The sequence below is a fragment of the Phyllobates terribilis genome, unplaced genomic scaffold (genome assembly GCF_046119375.1).
Source record: "Phyllobates terribilis strain yellow unplaced genomic scaffold, ASM4611937v1 Scaffold_11__3_contigs__length_659146591, whole genome shotgun sequence".
Classification (NCBI taxonomy): Eukaryota; Metazoa; Chordata; class Amphibia; order Anura; family Dendrobatidae; genus Phyllobates; species Phyllobates terribilis.
In genome coordinates, this window is record NW_027362771.1 from 268,571,606 (window position 1) to 268,594,266 (window position 22,661).

General features: G+C 43.3%; 1 protein-coding gene across 7 annotated transcripts in view; it reads right to left on the reverse strand.

The window, feature by feature from the left end:
- The window catches only part of CACNA2D1 (calcium voltage-gated channel auxiliary subunit alpha2delta 1), a 1,188,449-nt gene that overhangs the window by 105,398 nt on the left and 1,060,390 nt on the right, over positions 1–22,661 (reverse strand). For 4 of the 7 annotated variants that reach the window (XM_073652315.1, XM_073652318.1, XM_073652314.1 and 1 more), the window contains 3 exons: positions 13,201–13,221; positions 8,765–8,825; positions 8,393–8,490 (listed from right to left, as the gene is read on the reverse strand). In XM_073652315.1, coding sequence (XP_073508416.1) covers positions 8,393–8,490; positions 8,765–8,825; positions 13,201–13,221 — 180 coding nt within the window. The remainder of the gene's footprint in view (positions 1–8,392; positions 8,491–8,764; positions 8,826–13,200; positions 13,222–22,661) is intronic. The other 3 variants (XM_073652320.1, XM_073652316.1, XM_073652319.1) reach the window with 1 other exon arrangement.

Consider the following 22,661-nt stretch of genomic DNA (forward strand, 5'->3'; position numbering starts at 1 on the left):
CAGTGGGCCAAACATTACATGAAGACTGATTTCAAAACAGTTTTGTTCACGGATGAGTGCCGTGCAGCGCTCGATAGTCCAGATGGATGGAGTGGAGGATGGCTGGTTGATGGACACCCCACGCAAACACGGCTACAGCGCCAACAAGGAGGAGGTGGAGTAATGTTTTGGGCTGGAATCATGGGGAGAGAGATTGTCGGCCCCTTTAGGATCCCTGAAGGCGCTAAAGATGAACTCCATAATGTATGTGGATTTTCTCAAACAGCACTTCCTGCCATGGTTCAAGAAGAAGAACCGTGTATTTCACAGCAAGATCATTTTTCTGCATGATAATGCACCATCTCATGCTGCACATAAAACGTCTGCATCTCTGGCTGATATGGGCATAAAAGGGGACAAACTTATGGTGTGACCCCCATGCTCCCCTGACCTCTACCCCATTCAGAACCTTTGGAGCATCATTAAAAGGAGTGTCTATGATGGCGGGAGGCAGGTCACATCTAAGCAACAGCTCTGGGAGGGTATTCTGTCCTCATGCAAAACAATTGAAGCAGAAACCATCCAAAACCTGACAAATTCAATGGACGAGAGAGTTCAGAAGCTCCTTTCGAACAAGGGGTCCTATGTGAAAATGTAACATCACCTAGAATAAAGTTTTGAGTTGAAAACTGTTTGATTTCAGTTTCTAACAACCTGCTAATGCTTATAATTTCAAAAATGACCATTTTTTGGTCTTTATTAAAATGAAAAGGTTGATCGAAAAGTTTGGGGGATCTAAGAGTGTGGCAACCCAGTAGTCATGATTACTTCGAATTCTGACAATATGAGGGTCATGCTGCAGGTAGTGCAGCAAGAAGGCACTTATGTGTCTTGCGCATCTCGGAGCCCCAAAATTATTTTCCGGGCTAGATGCAGCTAAAAATTATTTTTAATTTTAAATCTGGTGAAGCTTTAGTATAGATGGCCTAATAGGATCAGTGCTGCACACTGCTACAAAGCCCAAATTATTTTCCAGTCAAGATACAGATAAACATGATTAGTAATTTGAAAGCTTAAAACGGTTGGTAGGGTGATTTTAACCAATCATCAAGCTTTTACTCTCCCCAGGATGACACAGGGGTAGAAAAGTCGTTTCGGATCCATGATTTGTTCATCTTTATGAACGTGAGTCTGTCTACATTATCAGTGGAGAGCTGCGTGCGCTTATCTGTCAGCACACCACCAGCAGCGCTGAACACACGTTCAGACAGAACGCTGGCTGCGGGGCATGACAAGATCTCCAAGGCGTAAGTGGCTAGCTCCGGCCATTTATCCAGATTGGAAGCCCAAAAAGAGCAAGGGTCCAGTGACACAGTCGTGGCTTCAATGTTTACTTGGAGATACTCCTGTACCATCGTCTCTAGGCGTTGACTATGTGTCAGACTTCTTGTCTCCTGTGGCCTTGCAAAGGATGGGCTAAAAAAGTGGTGAAATGATTCCGCAAAATTGATGTTACCAGCAGATACTGTGGTTCTGTTACGGTTTGAGTGCTGAACACTTGACGGTCCCACGGTTGGCAAGTTGGAACTGTGAGATTCACTACGTGCACCACTGGTATTTTGTGGAAAAGCACATGTAAGATTCTGCAACAGTCTCTGCTGATACTCCTGCATGCGTGCATCCCTTTCTATGGCAGGAATAATTTCTGCAAATTTACTTTTGTACCGGGGATCTAACAGTGTGGCAACCCAGTAGTCAGGATTATTTCTAATTCTCACAATTCGAGGGTCATGTTGCAGGTAGTGCAGCAAGAAGGCACTCATGTGTGTTGCGCATCCAGGAGCACCAAGTCCCTGTTGTGTTGGTGGCGAGGTAACAATCATGCTTCCTTCCTCTGTCCTCTCCCCCCAACCTCGCACAACAGAAATGTGATCAAGGTCTCCCTCATCTGATGAGTCTTCCATCAGTTCGTCCTCCACTTCTTCCTGGGCTCCTGCACCTTCCTCACTAGTTTGGCTGCTACCATGCGCCCTGGTAAAACCATCTCCCCCACCCTCACATGCCTGCCGCCTTGGTGCTGCCGACCGTCTGGACCTTGCAGATGTTAGCCCTCCCGCATACAACTCCTCCTCCTCTACTTCCTCCACCTCCTCTTGTGCCACCACCTGACTCCGAATTCTGTTTAACATGTGCTCCAGCATGTAAATCACCGGAATAGTCATGCTGATAATGGCATCGTCAGCACTAAACATCTTCGTCGCCATTTCAAAACTGTGCAGAAGGGTGCATAGGTCCCTGATCTGAGACCACTCCTCCAGCGTGATTTGCCCCACCTCTGAATCTCGTTGGCCCAGGCTATACGTCAGAACGTATTGCACCAGGGCTTGTCGGTGCTGCCACAGTCGCTGCAACATGTGCAGAGTTGAATTCCACCGGGTAGGCACATCGCATTTTAGCCGGTGAAGTGGCAGGCCCAACGACTTCTGTAGAGATGTAAGTCGCTGAGCTGCGGGATGCGAACGGCGGAAGTGAGCACACAGCGACCGTGCCCTCTGCAGAAGGCCATCTAGTCTGGGATAGTGGGCTAAAAATTGCTGGACAACCAGGTTCAACACGTGAGCCATACAAGGCACGTGTGTGACATTGCCCCGGCGAAGGGCCGCACCCAGGTTTGCAGCATTGTCGCAGACGGCCTTCCCTGGTTTCAGGTCCAGTGGAGACAACCATTCATGAATTTGGTTCTCCAGAGCTGACCACAACTCCTCAGCTGTGTGACTCACATTTCCCAGACATTTCAATGTAAAAACCGCCTGATGATGTTGAGCCCTACTGCCAGCATAGTAAGGAGGTGTGCAGGATCCCTTCTGCGCAGTTAGAAAGCTTGTGGCATGACCAGACAGGCTTTGGGTGCAGGTGGAAGACCGAGAGGAGGTTGAGGAGGCAGAAGCAGTGGAGGAACTTTGACATAAAGAGGATTGAGGCACAACTCGTGGGGACGGCAAGACTTGGACAGCAGCCCCTTGTCCTGCTGTCACCATAGTTACCCAGTGCCCAGTCAGCGACATGTAACGCCCCTGTCCATGCCTACTCGTCCAAGTGTCTGTGGTGAAATGCACCCTGTCACACACAGAGTTTCTCAAAGAAGCGGTGATGTTGTGTGCGACATGCTGGTGGAGCGCAGGCACACCTTTCTTTGAGAAGTAGTGCCGACTGGGCATCTGGTACTGGGGCACTGCGACGGACATAAGGTCTCGAAAATCCTCTGTGTCCACCAGGCGGAAAGGCAGCATTTCTGTAGCCAAGAGCTTGCAGATGGTGAAATTCAACCTCTTAGCTTTCTCATGGCTAGGAGGAAATGGTCTTTTACTTGTCCACATCTGAGGGACCGAGGGCTGGCTATTGTGCTTAGACGGGGTTGATAAGGGTGTCCCCGGCAAACTGCCGGTCTGTGAGGAAGATGCAGGCGGACATGTTAGGTTGCCTTGATCCAAAGGTGGTGCTATCGATGTCGGACAGCGCTCAACACCAGCTGGTGTTACCACCTCCAAAGAAAATGATGACCTGCCAATCACGCTGGCTGTTGCGGGTAAAGAGGTGGCAGGTCTGCGCCCCAAAACAGGTGTGACTGCTGTCCCCCCAGTCACAGAGGATGAAGAGGCCGCGGATGCACAAGATATGGCAGACGGTGATTGGCCCGGCCGGCTAGGCCACATTGTAGCACACTGAGCTTCCCACTGCAACTTATGCTTCATGTCCATGTGCCGGTTCATGCATGAAGTACTCAAACTATGTATTTTTTGGCCTCTACTTAGCTTTTGCTGACAAATGTTACAGATAACACGAGTTGGGTCATCTTTATCGATCTGAAAAAATGCCCAGGCTATGCAAGGCTTAGCACCCATGCGACCTGAAGAGCCACCACGACTTGTGGTGAGAGGCATAGTTGTGTTTGAGGATGCAGTTGTTGACGTGCTTCCAGTACTACGTCTCTGTCCAGGAAGGCGCAACCTGACCTCGTCGTCACTAGCATCTTCCTCCACCTCCTCTGCTGACCTCATCTCTTGGCTGACTGTGGGTTGACTGTAAGTGGGATCTCCGACCTCATCATCATCACCCTGTGCGTTATCACACCCATCGTCCTCAGAGCCAACCTGTTCCTGCCCTGACAAAAAACTAAAGTTGTCGCTCCAATCAGGTATTTGAGTCTTATCATCGTCTTCCTCATTGTCTCCACCAACAGGAGTTACAGTTTGGGAATGAGGGTCTACATTATGGTCAGAACCTTCTGCGTCTGGTCCTGGATCCGACTCATAAAGATTCTGGGCATCAGTGCAGATCATTTCCTCGTCTGGATTCACAGAAGCGCTGGAGTCGACCTCTGATTCCCAGGCTATAGTATGAGTAAACAGCTCTGCAGACTCAACCATCTGTTCTACCTCATACTCAGACGGGCAGCTGGAGATTTGGGAGCTGTGAGGAAGCAAGTGCGATTTGGGTGACACCTTTGAGGACTGGAGTATTTGTGATGTTGAAGTTGATGTGGAGGAGAGCCCACTTAAAGGAGCACTTGATATCCGTTGAAGCACCTGCTGTTTTTGTGCCTCATCTGGAATTTGTAGCGATTGGCGTGGCCGTAAGAAAGGGATCTTATCACATTGTCCGCTAAAAGAAGTAGACATTTTAGTTTGGCTGGAAGATGGTCTTTCTTCTGCAGATGTTACTGTTGCTTTAACACCTACCCCACGGACACAACCTTTTTTCCCCTTCCCAACACGAGTATTCCCCTTTCCACCAGCAGCAGGCCTTTTTCCACTCATTTTGGTGGTTAACTAATTCACAACTCTGGAGTTGTTTGCACAAAAAAACAATGGATGGTAACCGAGCAGAGCTGAGTGGCCAAACTGTGGTATTAGGCCAAAACTATTGGCTGGGTTAGATGCAGAAAAAAATTATTTTGAATTTGCAACCTGATGGAGGTCAGTATAGATGGACTAATACAAATAGTCCCACACACAGCTAGAAGCCCAAATATTTTTTCAGAGGTACTGTAGATGCAGATAAAAATTAGTTTTAATTTGCAACCTGATGGAGGTCAGTATAGATGGACTAATAGAGAAAGTCCGACACACTACTAGAAGGCCAAATATTTTTTCAGAGGTAGATGCAGAAAAAAATATATTCAGTTTGCAACCTGATGGAGGTCAGTATAGATGGACTAATACAAATAGTCCCACACACAGCTAGAAGCCCAAATATTTTTTCAGAGGTACTGTGGATGCAGATAAAAATTATTTTTAATTTGCAACCTGATGGAGGTCAGTATAGATGGACTAATAGACCAAGTCCCACACACTGCTAGAAGCCCAAATATTTTTTCAGAGCTAGATGCAGAAAAAAATTATTTTCAATTTGCAACCTGATGGAGGTCAGTATAGATGGACTAATAGACCAAGTCCCACACACCGCTAGAAGCCCAACTATTTTTTCAGAGCTAGATGCAGAAAAAAATTATATTCAATTTGCAACCTGCTGGAGGTCAGTATAGAAGGACTAATAGAACAAGTCCCACACACTGCTAGAAGCCCAAATATTTTTTCAGAGCTAAATGAAGAAAAAAAATATTTTTAATTTGCAACCTGATGGAGGTCAGTATAGATGGACTAATAGACCAAGTCCCACACACTGCTAGAAGCCCAAATATTTTTTCAGAGCTAGATGCAGAAAAAAATTATATTCAGTTTGCAACCTGATGGAGGTCAGTATAGATGGACTAATAGAATGATGCTATGCCCAAAAGATTTTACTTCACTAGGTGCAGTAAAAAAATTGGTATTCTATACACAGGTGTTATATCTTGCAACACAGATAGGCTACTCCACTGACTAACACACTCTGCAATAGGCCAAAAAGGATTAGCTTTGCTAGATTCAGCCAAATGCTGTGAAAAAAACTTGCACAGCACTGGCACAGACCTGCCTGGCAAAAACTGATAGGAACTCATGTAACCTAGTCCTGAAAAGGACTCCAATTACAATTAGTCTTTACTCCCACAACCTATCTATTTAAGAGCACAGACCTCCCTGATAAAAGTCGTAGGAAATGCTGTAACCTAGTCCTTAAAAGGACTGCAATCACAACTATTCCCTACTCCCAAGCTATCTGTATATTTGTGCTAAAATTGGCTTGAAATTAACAAGGTATAGCGCACACAGCAACAGCGGTGCCGTCTAACACGCAGCTGCAGCAGTGAGAAAATGGTGGTGACGGGGAAAATGGCTTGGTCTTATAGGGCAAGGACATGTGACATACACTGCCAATGACACATGCCCTTGCTTGTGTGAAAAAAAGCACTTCGCTCCGTGTGTGCGCTGCTGATAGGCTGACAGATTGCACCTCCCCACTGCAAATGTGGGAAAGAGAAAAAAAAATGGAGATCTTCATTGTTCCTGCAGAGATCCATCCCCTGCCCCTCCCCCCACCCCGCTGTACACTCAAACTGCGTATTAACATTAATTTTCATCATTACTGAGAAAAAATCCAGTTATGATTTTGGTGCACGAACAGTTATCGAACATAACCTCGAACAGACGAATTTTTCTCAAATTGTTCGTGTTCGCCGAACGGCTCGAACACCGCCCAAAACAGCTCGAATTTGAGATTGGCGAACAGTTCGAGTAGAACAACGCTCATCTCTATTTGCTACCTAACCCATCGGAGGGGAACGTGCATTAAGGGTCCTGTTACCTTAGTCTCTGACTCATTCCCTTGATTTGGGGTGGGGGTCAGGAGGGCACCATTGGTTTCATCTGCCTAGGGCACCAAAATACCTTGTCCCGGCCCTGATTTTGACCATCATTTTGCTTTTTTATTTTGTCCCTGATGTGATCTTTTGGCATTCACTCCATGTAGTGCAACCCTTGTTGCATTCAGCTTGCGACATTGATCAGCAGATGACTCTGTGGCCCCAGCCCCGGTGCCCTTGTGTAAAAACAGATCCCTGTACAGGTGTTATCGGGTGAAGGCCAATGCAACACCCCCCCTGGGATCTGGTTGTGCTAAGTTTGTCTGGTTGCACTGTTTGTGGAATCTTGGGAGTTGTTAATACAGCTTCCATGGACAGGCTTAGTGCAAGCCACTCCATTTACCAGATTCCAGGGATTTCCCTGGCCTTCACCCTTTAATCTATGTACAGTGATATGGACTTCCATAGGACCCCTTGTGCTGGGGTTACAAAGTTAACTATTGACTAGTGGAGTAGGCTGAAAGCAAGAAGGGTTGCCACAGGTGGGCCAATGCCAAGAGATCATGTTAGGGACAACATCAAAAACCTTGTGAATGGTAAAAATAGAAGCCAAGGTCAGAAAACAGGAGAAATCCTGGAAGAAAACACAAGAGTTAGGACTAGAGCTACAGGCCACGTAAATGAACTTAGTGATGGACAGTGGAAGTCAGAGACACAAGGGTTTAAATAGCAGACAATCCCACCCAGGGCTCTCAGAAAGGATTAATCAAAACCAAACAATTAACCTCATAATTCTCTGATCTAGAAAAACTAAAAATCACAGGAATAAAACAGAACTGTAGCAGTCAAGTTTCACCCGCAACAAAGACGTGGCGCCACCTAGTGGTGAAAGTAGAAACAGATTGGAGAGGAACTAGTACAGAAGTTACAATACACCATGTGATGTTACAATATATCATGTGAATTTAGCCATATTATATTTTCCAGCCATTCAGCTTTAAGGGATACTGTAACACAAAAAGGATTCCAGTCCATCAGACCAATAACAATTTATAATCTGTTTTCTGTGGCAAAGGAGGAATGCTAAGACAAAGGCCCCAATTCATCATTGACTTTGAACCTGTTTTTTCTCTAGTTTAGTGTGTTTTGCACCCGTTTTTGTTTGCACCAAATTCATTATTCTATTTTCGCCTGTTTTAAGTCTATTTTTTTTTCCTGCTTTGTGGGTAAAATTTAGCAATTCCATATGTTTTGGCCTGATTCATCAACTGCAAATTTTTTAAAAGTTTTAAAATTTGGGACAACGCCACTCCAGTCCCACTCCTGGAGTTTTTTTCAGTATACAAGTATTTTGGAGTTATTTTTGAGCCATTGTGTGAAAAATTCAACGTTTAGCACTGAAAAGTCAGAAGAAAATTTCAAGTCAGAAAAAAAGGCCATTTTTGAATTTGTACCAAAAATTCAAGAATTGCATGCGCCATTTTGAAAAATTTGATATTAAAAAGGGCAACTAATATCACAAGACAAAAAAGGAAAGTGACTAAAAAAAATGCAAATGATGAATTAGGGCCCAAATATACAGTATATACTTGAATCTGACACAATATGTAACTACAACACAACCTCCACAAATTAATTAGTATTTAAAATACTTAAAAAACATTGACTTACATGATGGACTACTTGGTGTTTTGGTGTCTATGTACTGGTTAAAATTCAGCAGGAATTCTGTGTTATTGTTGGATATCTCTAGGTCAGTGCAGTATTCTCTGTAATAATTAAATAAGTACATTAATTTCAGTGAGTCAAAACACAGTCTATTTGTTCTTACTGTGTTACCAAAAAGTTAATTCAAAAACATAAAGAGCGCATCTCATAATTCTAAAAAGCACATGGACAACAATTCACAAAAAAAGAATATTAGTAGTTAATATATGTTATAAAGGTTTTTAATATAAACAGGAACTTGACTACAGCACATGCTTGATATGTTGAAAAACAATGTAAAACATGTTAAGCTTTAAAATGCAAAAATTGATCAACCTTGGAGCTAAGTAAGTGGAGCCAACATCTTCAAAATACTCAGGCTTCAGAGTTTCAGAGTCTGAAAGAAAATAAGAAGCTGAAATTAATATAGAGAACACATTATTTTTTCCATCTGGTCCTCCTGAAGCCTATGAATAAATAAAATACATCAATGGTGGAATGTTGTGCCAACAATGAAACATTTGAGCAACCTTGAGAGGCAATTTCAGGCAATGTGGAAAAAAACAGGATGAAATTTTAATGAATATTTGACATATTTTGGGCTGGAACTTTAAAGAGGACTTGTCAGTACTCATCACTTATAACATGTCTGTTCTGATAAATACTCTGAAGGCATCAACACACCCCTAATGCACTTGCAAACTTATCTGCATGTGGTCTAAAAGCTTGATTTCTCAGCACTGGCACTTGGACTTCCACAAAATAATTAGGAATTTTATTGTTATACTAGCTTATACAAATATACCACTATACGGCTACACCAATATTGTCCATACAGCCATACCACTAGTTTCATTAGTAAAATTGCCCTGATAGGTTCGCTTTAATATTGTTTTATACATTTTAAACTGGGTGCTGCAATTTCCTGCTACCACCCAGTTGTTAATTTATTCATACATTTTATTCATACATTTTAAAAATGAGGAATAACAGAAACATGACACAATATTTTCACAGAAACAGATTTCAAAGAAAGGCATCTCAAGAACTTTTATTTCATAATGCATACAAGTACTTGCTAAAACAGACATTTCAGGAGAACTGACAGATCTTCTTTAAATATGTCTGGAGCAAAGTCACTAAACCTAGTCTCAATCTGATGCATTCAACATGCTCTTGTTTGCATTGAACAATAGGATCATGCATTATGTATTTTATAATTTTCTTAGCAACTTAATCTATACTATAGACAGGTAAGTAGGCTATGAGTAAATCCTAGCTACACAGGCTCTGATTATTTTCACATGGCTGGCTCTGCATATAACCAGGCTAGCTATTCACGTTAGTCAATCAGCTGGGGGAAGCTGACCAGAGTGGATTTGTAGAGATCTGTGTTTGAACTGAAGAGAGAGACAAGATGGAATTTTTCTCTCTGAGAAGAGTCTGCACAGGCAATGTGCACCAAACTGCAAGCATCATTGGTTGCTATGGGAAATAGCTGTTCTGTTTAACTGGATTGGGACTAGTTCAGTCATGTATGAGTAGCCAGGGTCTGTGTTGTTTAGTTAGCACATAGACAAGGCTAGGGATTTATGTTTATGATTTTGTTTTGGTGCTGTGCAACCAGGGAAAAATAAACGTCATGTTGTTTTGATAGAACAATCCAGTGCCTGTGTGAATGCTACCTGTTGCCTACCTGAGAGTGAATCCTTACATTTGGTGGAGAATGCAGGCATGAAGTCCCAGAGGGCACAGGCGATTGCAGTGTATAAATTTAATGTCCTGGGTAAATTCAGCTACAGCATTGCAAACACAGCCAGAAAGCATGGCGGAGCTTGTTAAGCAATTAGTCTAGGTGCAGCAGATATAACGGCACCAGTAGCAGCAGCAGACTCAACAGGAGATTAACAAAATCTTTATCCAGCAGTTTCAACAGCAGCAGCAGGATTTAAAGCAGCAGCATCAGCAGCAGTTACAGCAGGTTCAGATGCAGAATCAGCAGCAGCTGGTTCTCTTGGCAGAAACTGCCCAGGCCAGTCATAAGGTACCCACCTGCCAGCCAAAGTGAAGGTATGCGGGTGAGTCAAATGGTACGGGAGGACTCTGGAGGACGACGTAGAGGCTTTCCTGGCTGTCTATGAAAGGGTGGCAGACAAAGGGAAACTGCCCCCCAGAACAAAGGGCAGAGGTTCTAGCTCTGTACCTTACTAGGGAACCACAGAAAGTCTACTACAACTTTGCCCTGCAGGATGCCAAAGAGTACAGCAAGCTGAAGGCAGAGATTATGGCACATTTGGGCGCAACTCTCTGGAGCTACCAAAGGGATAAAACTCCCCACTGCCAGATATTTGCTGCAGCTGGAGACCTGCTCTCCAGCACAAACGGTGGAAAGAGTGGCAGTGGACAGATTTATATACTCATTATCAACATTCGTACAACTGGGTTGCCCAGGGAGATACCCAAAAAGCAGATGACCTAATGAGCCTGGTGGAAATATACTTGGCTGTGAAGAATTCCCTGAGCAGTCAAGGGAGCCTGAGGTCATCTTTCAGGGATAGGCAAAAGAAAGGACCCAAGATTACCTCTGAGGGGGGCTGAAGGTCTCAGGAAGGATCAGAGCCAGGTTCAATGGGTACATCTCATAACATTGTCTGTTGGAGGTGTCATGCCCCGAGTTATATATCAGCCAATTGTCCCTTGACATCAAAGCCAATAGACTGCAGCGTATCCCAGCGCTACTCCTGATACGCCTTCCCTGCCTACAGTGCTGTTCCTCATCCAGGCGAAGGGACTCAGAAATTCCAGGTGACTGTGAACAGTGTACAAGTGATGGGACTTCTGAACTCAGGGAGTTTGGTGACGTGATGTGGAAAGGGCCACAAGTCCGCATGTGCTAGTCCCTGGGAAGGAAGAAGGGGGTTAAGGTGTATCCATTAAAACTCTAAGCTCTATCCGATGGCTCAGGTGGACATGCACACAAACTGTGGCTCCGTTTCGCATAAAGTGGGAGTGGTCAAGGACTTGTTGCATGCTATTGTTATCGGTCGAGATTTTCCTTTGTTCTGGGACATATGGGTTGAAGCTGTAGCACCGAGTAGTCCAGTATGCTGCCAGGAGTTGGCTATGGTAACAAAGTCACATGATGTAAACAGTGAATTTCCATTCACTGTACTGGCTAGAAAGGAGAAAGGAGGATGAGAAAGCATCTCCTGAAGCCCATATCCCTTACCTGGAAGTGTTCAAGGATAACTTTGTGACTGCCCAGCTCAGGGAACTCAGTAAAAGGTACTCTGGAAAATGGAGATCCTCAGGAGACGGGAGGCGATAGTTGGTTCTGCAAGGGACCAGGCATGAAGATTTGTTGTGTTGTAGGAACAAACTAAAGGGACAGGTAAAAGAGTGCCACCTCAAGGCCCAAGAGAAATAATCCAAGGGGTATAATCAGTCGGCTTGAATAAGACAATTTAATCCTGGGGATCGGGTACTTGTGTTAGTACCTGCAGAAAAGAGCAAGTTCCTTACCCAGTGGCTTGGACTCTATAGGGTGGTGGAAAATGTGGGAGAAGTTAACTATAAAGTACATTGACCAGGGAAAAGAATGGTGTTTCCTATATATTTTGACGACCTACTAAAACCCACTTGAAACCCCTTGCTGGTTAGCCCGGTCAGAAGCCAACATTTCCGGTGTCAAAGTGGCATGAACTTTGCCTCCTTCCTAAAATCAGCATGACCAAAAATCAATATCCAAAAATAAGTGCAGGTTCTTTGAGGTACTAGGTCACCTTCTTGTCATCAAGAATTAGCCTCAAATTTGGGTCAATTTACAGCCCTGTAGTCTCTGTGTGTTGACAGGTTGTGTTAAGCCCTCTGGCTTTTGGCAGGGGAAAGTATGTAGCAAAACCAGGTAGGCTAGGGTTAAATCCTAGCTCTATAGGCTCTGATTATTTGCACCTGGATGGCTCTGCATATAACCAGGCTAGCTGTTCACCTTAGGCAGTCAGCTGGGGGAAGCTGACCAGAGTGGGTTTGTGTTCGAGATAAAGAGAGAGACAAGCCGGTATATCTCTCTGAGTACAGTCTTCACAGGCTGTGTGCACCAAATTGCAAGTATTACTGGTTGCTATGGATGATAGCTGTTCTGTTTGACCAGATTGGGACTAGATCAGCAGTGTGTGAGTAGCCAGGGTCTGTATTGTTTAGTTAGCGCCTGAACAAGGCTAGGGATTTATGTTTTCGGTTTTGTGCTATGCAACCTGTGAAAAACAAATGTCATATTATTTTGATACAAGAATCCAGTGCCTGTGTGAACCTTAGAGTAAATCCCTACAATATGTTATATACATATATAGTCAATATTATAGATTGAGTTGCTAAGAAAATTACAACCTCTTTGCTGCAATAGTCCATATAAAAAGATGAGGGAACAACTGTCAAATTGCATCATGGTAATCCTCGGCACTTTATTCTGAACTTACCCTCAGGAACGTTGTTTAACAATCTAAAGCTGTACTAAATGCAGCCATACTGATTGGATCTGTCACACTAACTTAAAATTCTGTTTAACAGCAACATCAACAGCTAATGTTTCTACCGTCTATAGTCATGAACAGCTACCATGTAGCTATAATATCACATGCCACTTTAAATGACTGAAGATTTAAGAACAAAGCAAAAAGAAATGACAGACATAAATGAGGGAAACATGAAATAGGTGGCTAAAGGTCTAAAAGGATATTAAAGACTAGCAAAGTAAGCATAAAGGAAGTACTTGCCCTTCAATTTGCTCTTTTTGGCTGTGATTATCCATCATAGAGAGAAAGCAAGAGAAAAAAACAGGAAAAACAGGGTAAAGGTAAAGGGGGTCACAAACAATATTTTATTCAATTAAATTCTTGAATAAAGATATTGTGACATGATAAAAAGGTTTATTCATGTTCAGTTGAAGTCCGGAGAAAAAACAGACAAATACACATCACAATATGAATGTAATAATTTCTCAGTAATATCATGTTGCTGAAAGGATCTTCTAAGCAAATGTAATGACAATGGCTAAACAAATAAGACAATACTCTGAGGATGAATACCATCCCTTTAGGCTCCTTTACGGTAGGCATCATTTCATTTATTCAACATAGTCTTTTGACAGTTTTATTTATTATATCATAATCTGTCATACCCAACAACAGATCAGAATAACAAAAGACTAGTGATGATTGAAAAAATTGCAGGTGAATTCAAGTCAAGAAGAATTTTATGAAATTTGCAGGTCCCAGCAAATGCAACCAATTCCCAATTTGATTAGTGCCAATCGCTCAAAGAAATGCCAGCTGACTTTTTACAGTGAAGAAAATTTCAGCAGTTACAGAAATATGAGATGACCTCAGGTGCAAAAATGGGCTTCCTCATAATTCCTTGAATATATCACATGACATGGTGATATATAGTAAGTAGGGACTATCATTGCCTAAATAAAAGCTAATACAGGAAATGCAGCAGTCATTTTTGGGTGATTTTAGGATATTGAGCTTATAACTCAGTAAGAAATACAGAAACATAAAGCCCTAAAAATTGGAAAATACTCTTGACACTAATGTGTTATGTAACTGAAGCACTGAAGAAGAGAGTAGTAGTCTGGGAATAATACATAAATTCATTTGATAGAGGGAGAGAAAAATAGGACAGCAGCCAGCAGCAGTGCCAGTCTTATTGCGATTGATCAGTTACAAAGTGGTGTGAAAAGTGTTTGCCCCCTTCCTGATTTCTTATTCTTTTGCATTTTTGTCACACGAAAATGTTTCAGATCACAAAACAAATTTAAATATCTGACAACGATAACAGAAGTACACACAAAGTGAAGTTTTTAAAAGAATGTCTTTATTATTAAGGGAAAAAGAAATGCAAACCTTTTGATCACGTCACAATATCTTTATTCAAATAAAATGTATGTTTTAAGGGGGGAAGGGGAAATCACATCTTCACACAGGTCCCTGTAGGTTTGGATTTATTTTTCCCTTAATAATAAAGACCTTCATTTAAAAATTTCATTTTGTGTTTACTTGTGTTATATTTGTCTAATAGTTCAATTAGTTTTGTAATCTGAAACATTTAAGTGTGACAAACATGCAAAAGAATAAGAAATCAGGAAGGGGGCGAACACTTTTTCACACCACTGTATATAGTGTTGCTGGCATCTGTCCGGTTACATTTGAACTACAATTTCATTTTTTTTCTTTATTTTTAATGTAGTAAAAAGTAAAAGCAAGACAGCACAATAGCTTTTCCGCACAAAAAATCGGAAATCAGTGTCAGACAGTGAGGTTGCTTATCATGAGCAGTTGTACTGAGTTTTTGCTTTTATTGTGCGATCGTTTTTCTGAAGGGGAAATAATTGTTTTTTTTATTCAAAAGAAAATTTCTCAAAATTTTACTATGACGGTCTACCTCACAAAGTGTGCGTGTTGCAAACTATTTATTTTTGCACCTATACTTTACTAGTCATATTTTACATCTGTACATACCACACTTACACAGCTAGATGGTGGTTGGCTTTTTGGATGTTTACCTGCCTAGGGTTTATTGTGGAATTTTTGAGAAAGGGGCTGAATTTTGCTGAAAAAGTGAAAAAAAAACCAACCTTTAATTGTGCATATCTGTTTTTGCACACAAATTTTAATGGTCCAATTTGACAAGCACACACATGACACCTATATTGCAGCCCGCTGCCACATTTAGCTTTCTGTAAGGGTCCCTACCTTGCATTTCTTATTACCTACTTTTTAGCAAGACTTAAATAATTGGAGCTGAGAATGCTGTGAAATGATAATTATAGTATTGTAAAAAATGTATGGTAAAATAAAAAATGGAAGTCGCAATTGTAAGGGATGGGTTGGCATAAAAGAAAAAATATATACTAAGGCTGAGAATGTGCTAGCAGCAGCAGACTCATCACCACAACCACTTTCACAAGCCATCAGGCATAGTACTACCAAATGCAAGGCTTTCTTTGCCTTTGGCAAACATTGTGGGGAATCATATTAGTGGGGAAGAAGAAAAGGGCACTATGAAATATATGGATCATCACTAATCTCAGTCACAATAGGATGATATTACCTCTGACAGCGACACTGTCAGTTCGAGTCAGGATTATGCACAAAATGGTCTGCATGATCACAAATGACTAAGAGGTTTAATTTTGTAACCTTTTTTTTATTTAAAAAAAACATTAGAAGTTTGTCAGTGCACTACAGTGGGTACCGAAAGTATTCAGACACCTTTTAATCTTTCACTCTTTGTTTCATTGCAGCCGTTTGGTAAATTCTAAAAAGTTTATTTTTTTTTTCTCATTAAAGTACACTCTGCACCCCATCTTGACTGAAAAAAAACAGAAGTGTAGAAATTTTTGCAAATTAATTAAAGAAGAAAAACTGAAATATCACATGGTCATAAGTATTCAGACCCTTTGCTTAGACACTCATATTTAAGTCATATGGTGTCCATTTCCTTGTGAGCCTCCTTGAGATGGTTCTACTCCTTCATTGGAGTCCAGCTGTGTTTAATTAAACTGATAGGACTTGATTTGGAAAGGCACACACCTGTTTATATAAGACCTCACAGCTCACAGTGCATGTAAGACCAAATGAGAATCATGAGCTCATAGGAACTGCCCAAGGAGCTCAGAGACAGAATTGTGGCAAGGCACAGATCTGGCCACGTTAACAAAACAATTTCTGCATTACTCAAGGTTCCTAAGTAGAGATGAGCGTTGTTCTACTCGAACTGTTCGCCAATCTCAAATTCGAGCTGTTTTGGGCGGTGTTCGAGCCGTTCGGCGAACACGAACAATTTGAGAAAAATTCGGCTGTTCGAGGTTATGTTCGATAACTGTTCGTGCACCAAAATCATAACTGGATTTTTTCTCAATAATGATGAAAATTAATGTTAATACGCAGTTTGAGTGTACAGCGGGGTGGGGGGAGGGGCAGGGGATGGATCTCTGCAGGAACAATGAAGATCTCCATTTTTTTTTTCTCTTTCCCGCATTTACAGTGGGGAGGTGCAATCTGTCAGCCTATCAGCAGCGCACACACGGAGCGAAGTGCTTTTTTTCACATAAGCAAGGGCATGTGTCATTGGCAGTGTATGTCACATGTCCTTGCCCTATAAGACCAAGCCATTTTCCCCGTCGCCACCATTTTCTCACTGCTGCAGCTGCGTGTTAGATGGCACCGCTGTTGCTGTGTGCGCTATACCTTGTTAATTTCAAGCCAATTTTCGCACAAATCTACAGATAGCTTGGGAGTAGGGAATAGTTGTGATTGCAGTCCTTTTAAGGACTAGGTTACAGCATTTCCTACGACTTTTATCAGGCAGGTCTGTGCTCTTAAATAGATAGATTGTGAGAGTAAAGACTAATTGTAATTGGAGTCCTTTTCAGGACTAGGTTACATCAGTTCCTATCAGTTTTTGCCAGGCAGGTCTGTGCCAGTGCTGTGCAAGTTTTTTTCACAGCATTTGGCTGAATCTAGCAAAGCTAATCCTTTTTGGCCTATTGCAGAGTGTGTTAGTCAGTGGAGTAGCCTATCTGTGTTGCAAGATATACCACCTGTGTATAGAATACCAATTTTTTTACTGCACCTAGTGAAGTAAAATCTTTTGGGCATAGCATCATTCTATTAGTCCATCTATACAGACCTCCATCAGGATGCAAATTGAATATAATTTTTTTCTGCATCTAGCTCTGAAAAAATATTGGGCTTCTAGCTGTGTGTGGGACTTGTTGTATTAGTCCATCTATACTGACCTCCATCAGGTTGCAAACTGCATATATTTTTTTCTTCATCTACCACTGAAAAAATATTGGGCTTCTAGCTGTGTGTGGGACTTGTTCTATTAATCCATCTATACAGACCTCCATCAGGTTGCAAACTGAATATATTTTTTTCTGCATCTACCTCTGAAAAAATATTGGGCTTCTAGCTGTGTGTGGGACTTGTTGTATTAGTCCATCTATACTGACCTCCATCAGGTTGCAAACTGAATATATTTTTTTCTGCATCTACCTCTGAAAAAATATTGGGCTTCTAGCTGTGTGTGGGACTTGTTGTATTAGTCCATCTATACAGACCTCCATCAGGTTGCAAACTGAATATATTTTTTTCTGCATCTACCTCTGAAAAAATATTGGGCTTCTAGCTGTGTGTGGGACTTGTTGTATTAGTCCATCTATACTGACCTCCATCAGGTTGCAAACTGAATATATTTTTTTCTGCATCTACCTCTGAAAAAATATTGGGCTTCTAGCTGTGTGTGGGACTTGTTCTATTAATCCATCTATACAGACCTCCATCAGGTTGCAAACTGAATATATTTTTTTCTGCATCTACCTCTGAAAAAATATTGGGCTTCTAGCTGTGTGTGGGACTTGTTGTATTAGTCCATCTATACTGACCTCCATCAGGTTGCAAACTGAATATATTTTTTTCTGCATCTACGTCTGAAAAAATATTGGGCTTCTAGCTGTGTGTGGGACTTGTTCTATTAATCCATCTATACAGACCTCCATCAGGTTGCAAACTGAATATATTTTTTTCTGCATCTACCTCTGAAAAAATATTGGGCTTCTAGCTGTGTGTGGGACTTGTTGTATTAGTTCATCTATACTGACCTCCATCAGGTTGCAAACTGAATATATTTTTTTCTGCATCTACCTCTGAAAAAATATTGGGCTTCTAGCTGTGTGTGGGACTTGTTCTATTAATCCATCTATACAGACCTCCATCAGGTTGCAAACTGAATATATTTTTTTCTGCATCTACCTCTGAAAAAATATTGGGCTTCTAGCTGTGTGTGGGACTTGTTGTATTAGTCCATCTATACTGACCTCCATCAGGTTGCAAATTAAAAATAATTTTTATCTGCATCTAGCTCTGAAAAAATATTTGGCCTTTTAGCAGTGTGTGGGACTTTCTCTATTAGTCCATCTATACTGACCTCCATCAGGTTGCAAATTGAATATAATTTTTTTCTGCATCTAACCCAGCCAATAGTTTTGGCCTAATACCACAGTTTGGCCACTCAGCTCTGCTCGGTTCCCATCCATTGTTTTTTTGTGCAAACAACTCCAGAGTTGTTAATTAGTTAACCACCAAAATGAGTGGAAAAAGGCCTGCTGCTGGTGTAAAGGGGAATAGGCGTGTTGGGAAGGGGAAAAAAGGTTGTGTCCGTGGGGTAGGTGTTAAAGCAACAGTAACATCTGCAGAAGAAAGACCATCTTCCAGCCAAACTAAAATATCTACTTCTTTTAGCGGACAATGTGATAAGATCCCTTTCTTACGGCCACGCCAATCGCTACAAATTCCAGATGAGGCACAAAAACAGCAGGTGCTTCAACGGATATCAAGTGCTCCTTTAAGTGGGCTCTCCTCCACATCAACTTCAACATCACAAATACTCCAGTCCTCAAAGGTGTCACCCCAATCGCACTTGCTTCCTCACAGCTCCCAAATTTCCAGCTGCCCGTCTGAGTATGAGGTAGAACAGATGGTTGAGTCTGCAGAGCTGTTTACTCATACTATAGCCTGGGAATCAGAGGTCGACTCCAGCGCTTCTGTGAATCCAGACGAGGAAATGATCTGCACTGATGCCCAGAATCTTTATGAGTCGGATCCAGGACCAGACGCAGAAGGTTCTGACCATAATGTAGACCCTCATTCCCAAACTGTAACTCCTGTTGGTGGAGACAATGAGGAAGACGATGATAAGACTCAAATACCTGATTGGAGCGACAACTTTAGTTTTTTGTCAGGGCAGGAACAGGTTGGCTCTGAGGACGACGGGTGTGATAACGCACAAGGTGATGATGATGAGGTTGGAGATCCCACTTACTGTCAACCCACAGTCAGCCAAGAGATGAGGTCAGCAGAGGAGGTGGAGGAAGATGCTAGTGACGACGAGGTCAGGTTGCGCCTTCCTGGACAGAGACGTAGTACTGGAAGCACGTCAACAACTGCATCCTCAAACACAACTCTGCCTCTCACCACAAGTCGTGGTGGCTCTTCAGGTCGCATGGGTGCTAAGCCTTGCATAGCCTGGGCATTTTTTCAGATCGATAAAGATGACCCAACTCATGTTATCTGTAACATTTGTCAGCAAAAGCTAAGTAGAGGCCAAAAAATACATAGTTTGAGTACTTCATGCATGAACCGGCACATGGACATGAAGCATAAGTTGCAGTGGGAAGCTCAGTGTGCTACAATGCGGCCTAGCCGGCCGGGCCAACCGCCGTCTGCCATATCTTGTGCATCCGCGGCCTCTTCATCCTCTGTGACTGGGGGGACAGCAGTCACACCTGTTTTGGGGCGCAGACCTGCCACCTCTTTACCCGCAACAGCCAGCGTGATTGGCAGGTCATCATTTTCTTTGGAGGTGGTAACACGAGCTGGTGTTGAGCGCTGTCCGACATCGATAGCACCACCTTTGGATCAAGGCAACCTAACATGTCCGCCTGCATCTTCCTCACAGACCGGCAGTTTGCCGGGGACACCCTTATCAACCCCGTCTAAGCACAATAGCCAGCCCTCGGTCCCTCAGATGTGGACAAGTAAAAGACCATTTCCTCCTAGCCATGAGAAAGCTAAGAGGTTGAATTTCACCATCTGCAAGTTCTTGGCTACAGAAATGCTGCCTTTCCGCCTGGTGGACACAGAGGATTTTCGAGACCTTATGTCCGTCGCAGTGCCCCAGTACCAGATGCCCAGTTGGCACTACTTCTCAAAGAAAGGTGTGCCTGCGCTCCACCAGCATGTCGCACACAACATCACCGCTTCTTTGAGAAACTCTGTGTGTGACAGGGTGCATTTCACCACAGACACTTGTACGAGTAGGCATGGACAGGGGCGTTACATGTCGCTGACTGGGCACTGGGTAACTATGGTGACAGCAGGACAAGAGGCTGCTGTCCAAGTCTTGCCGTCCCCACGAGTTGTGCCTCAATCCTCTTTATGTCAAAGTTCCTCCACTGCTTCTGCCTCCTCAACCTCCTCTCGGTCTTCCATCTGCACCCAAAGCCTGTCTGGTCATGCCACAAGCTTTCTAACTGCGCAGAAGGGATCCTGCACACCTCCTTACTATGCTGGCAGTAGGGCTCAACGTCATCAGGCGGTTTTTACATTGAAATGTCTGGGAAATGTGAGTCACACAGCTGAGGAGTTGTGGTCAGCTCTGGAGAACCAATTTCATGAATGGTTGTCTCCACTGGACCTGAAACCAGGGAAGGCCGTGTGCGACAATGCTGCAAACCTGGGTGCGGCCCTTCGCCGGGGCAATGTCACACACGTGCCTTGTATGGCTCACGTGTTGAACCTGGTTGTCCAGCAATTTTTAGCCCACTATCCCAGACTAGATGGCCTTCTGCAGAGGGCACGGTCGCTGTGTGCTCACTTTCGCCGTTCGCATCCCGCAGCTCAGCGACTTACATCTCTACAGAAGTCGTTGGGCCTGCCACTTCACCGGCTAAAATGCGATGTGCCTACCCGGTGGAATTCAACTCTGCACATGTTGCAGCGACTGTGGCAGCACCGACAAGCCCTGGTGCAATACGTTCTGACGTATAGCCTGGGCCAACGAGATCCAGAGGTGGGGCAAATCACGCTGGAGGAGTGGTCTCAGATCAGGGACCTATGCACCCTTCTGCACAGTTTTGAAATGGCGATGAAGATGTTTAGTGCTGACGATGCCATTATCAGCATGACTATTCCGGTGATTTACATGCTGGAGCACATGTTAAACAGAATTCGGAGTCAGGTGGTGGCACAAGAGGAGGTGGAGGAAGTAGAGGAGGAGGAGTTGTATGCGGAAGGGCTAACATCTGCAAGGTCCAGACGGTCGGCAGCACCAAGGCGGCAGGCATGTGAGGGTGGGGGAGATGGTTTTACCAGGGCGCATGGTAGCAGCCAAACTAGTGAGGAAGGTGCAGGAGCCCAGGAAGAAGTGGAGGACGAACTGATGGAAGACTCATCAGATGAGGGAGACCTTGATCACATTTCTGTTGTGCGAGGTTGGGGGGAGAGGACAGAGGAAGGAAGCATGATTGTTACCTCGCCACCAACACAACAGGGACTTGGTGCTCCTGGATGCGCAACACACATGAGTGCCTTCTTGCTGCACTACCTGCAACATGACCCTCGAATTGTGAGAATTAGAAATAATCCTGACTACTGGGTTGCCACACTGTTAGATCCCCGGTACAAAAGTAAATTTGCAGAAATTATTCCTGCCATAGAAAGGGATGCACGCATGCAGGAGTATCAGCAGAGACTGTTGCAGAATCTTACATGTGCTTTTCCACAAAATACCAGTGGTGCACGTAGTGAATCTCACAGTTCCAACTTGCCAACCGTGGGACCGTCAAGTGTTCAGCACTCAAACCGTAACAGAACCACAGTATCTGCTGGTAACATCAATTTTGCGGAATCATTTCACCACTTTTTTAGCCCATCCTTTGCAAGGCCACAGGAGACAAGAAGTCTGACACATAGTCAACGCCTAGAGACGATGGTACAGGAGTATCTCCAAGTAAACATTGAAGCCACGACTGTGTCACTGGACCCTTGCTCTTTTTGGGCTTCCAATCTGGATAAATGGCCGGAGCTAGCCACTTACGCCTTGGAGATCTTGTCATGCCCCGCAGCCAGCGTTCTGTCTGAACGTGTGTTCAGCGCTGCTGGTGGTGTGCTGACAGATAAGCGCACGCGGCTCTCCACTGATAATGTAGACAGGCTCACGTTCATAAAGATGAACAAATCATGGATCCGAAACGACTTTTCTACCCCTGTGTCATCCTGGGGAGAGTAAAAGCTTGATGATTGGTTAAAATCACCCTACCAACCGTTTTAAGCTTTCAAATTACTAATCATGTTTATCTGTATCTTGGCTGGAAAATAATTTGGGCTTTGTAGCAGTGTGCAGCACTGATTCTATTAGGCCATCTATAATAAGCTCCACCAGATTTAAAATTACTAATCATGTTTATCTGTATCTTGACTGGAAAATAATTTGGGCTTTGTAGCAGTGTGCAGCACTGATCCTATTAGGCCATCTATACTAAAGCTTCACCAGATTTAAAATTAATAATAATTTTTAGCTGCATCTAGCCCGGAAAATAATTTTGGGGCTCCGAGATGCGCAAGACACATAAGTGCCTTCTTGCTGCACTACCTGCAGCATGACCCTCATA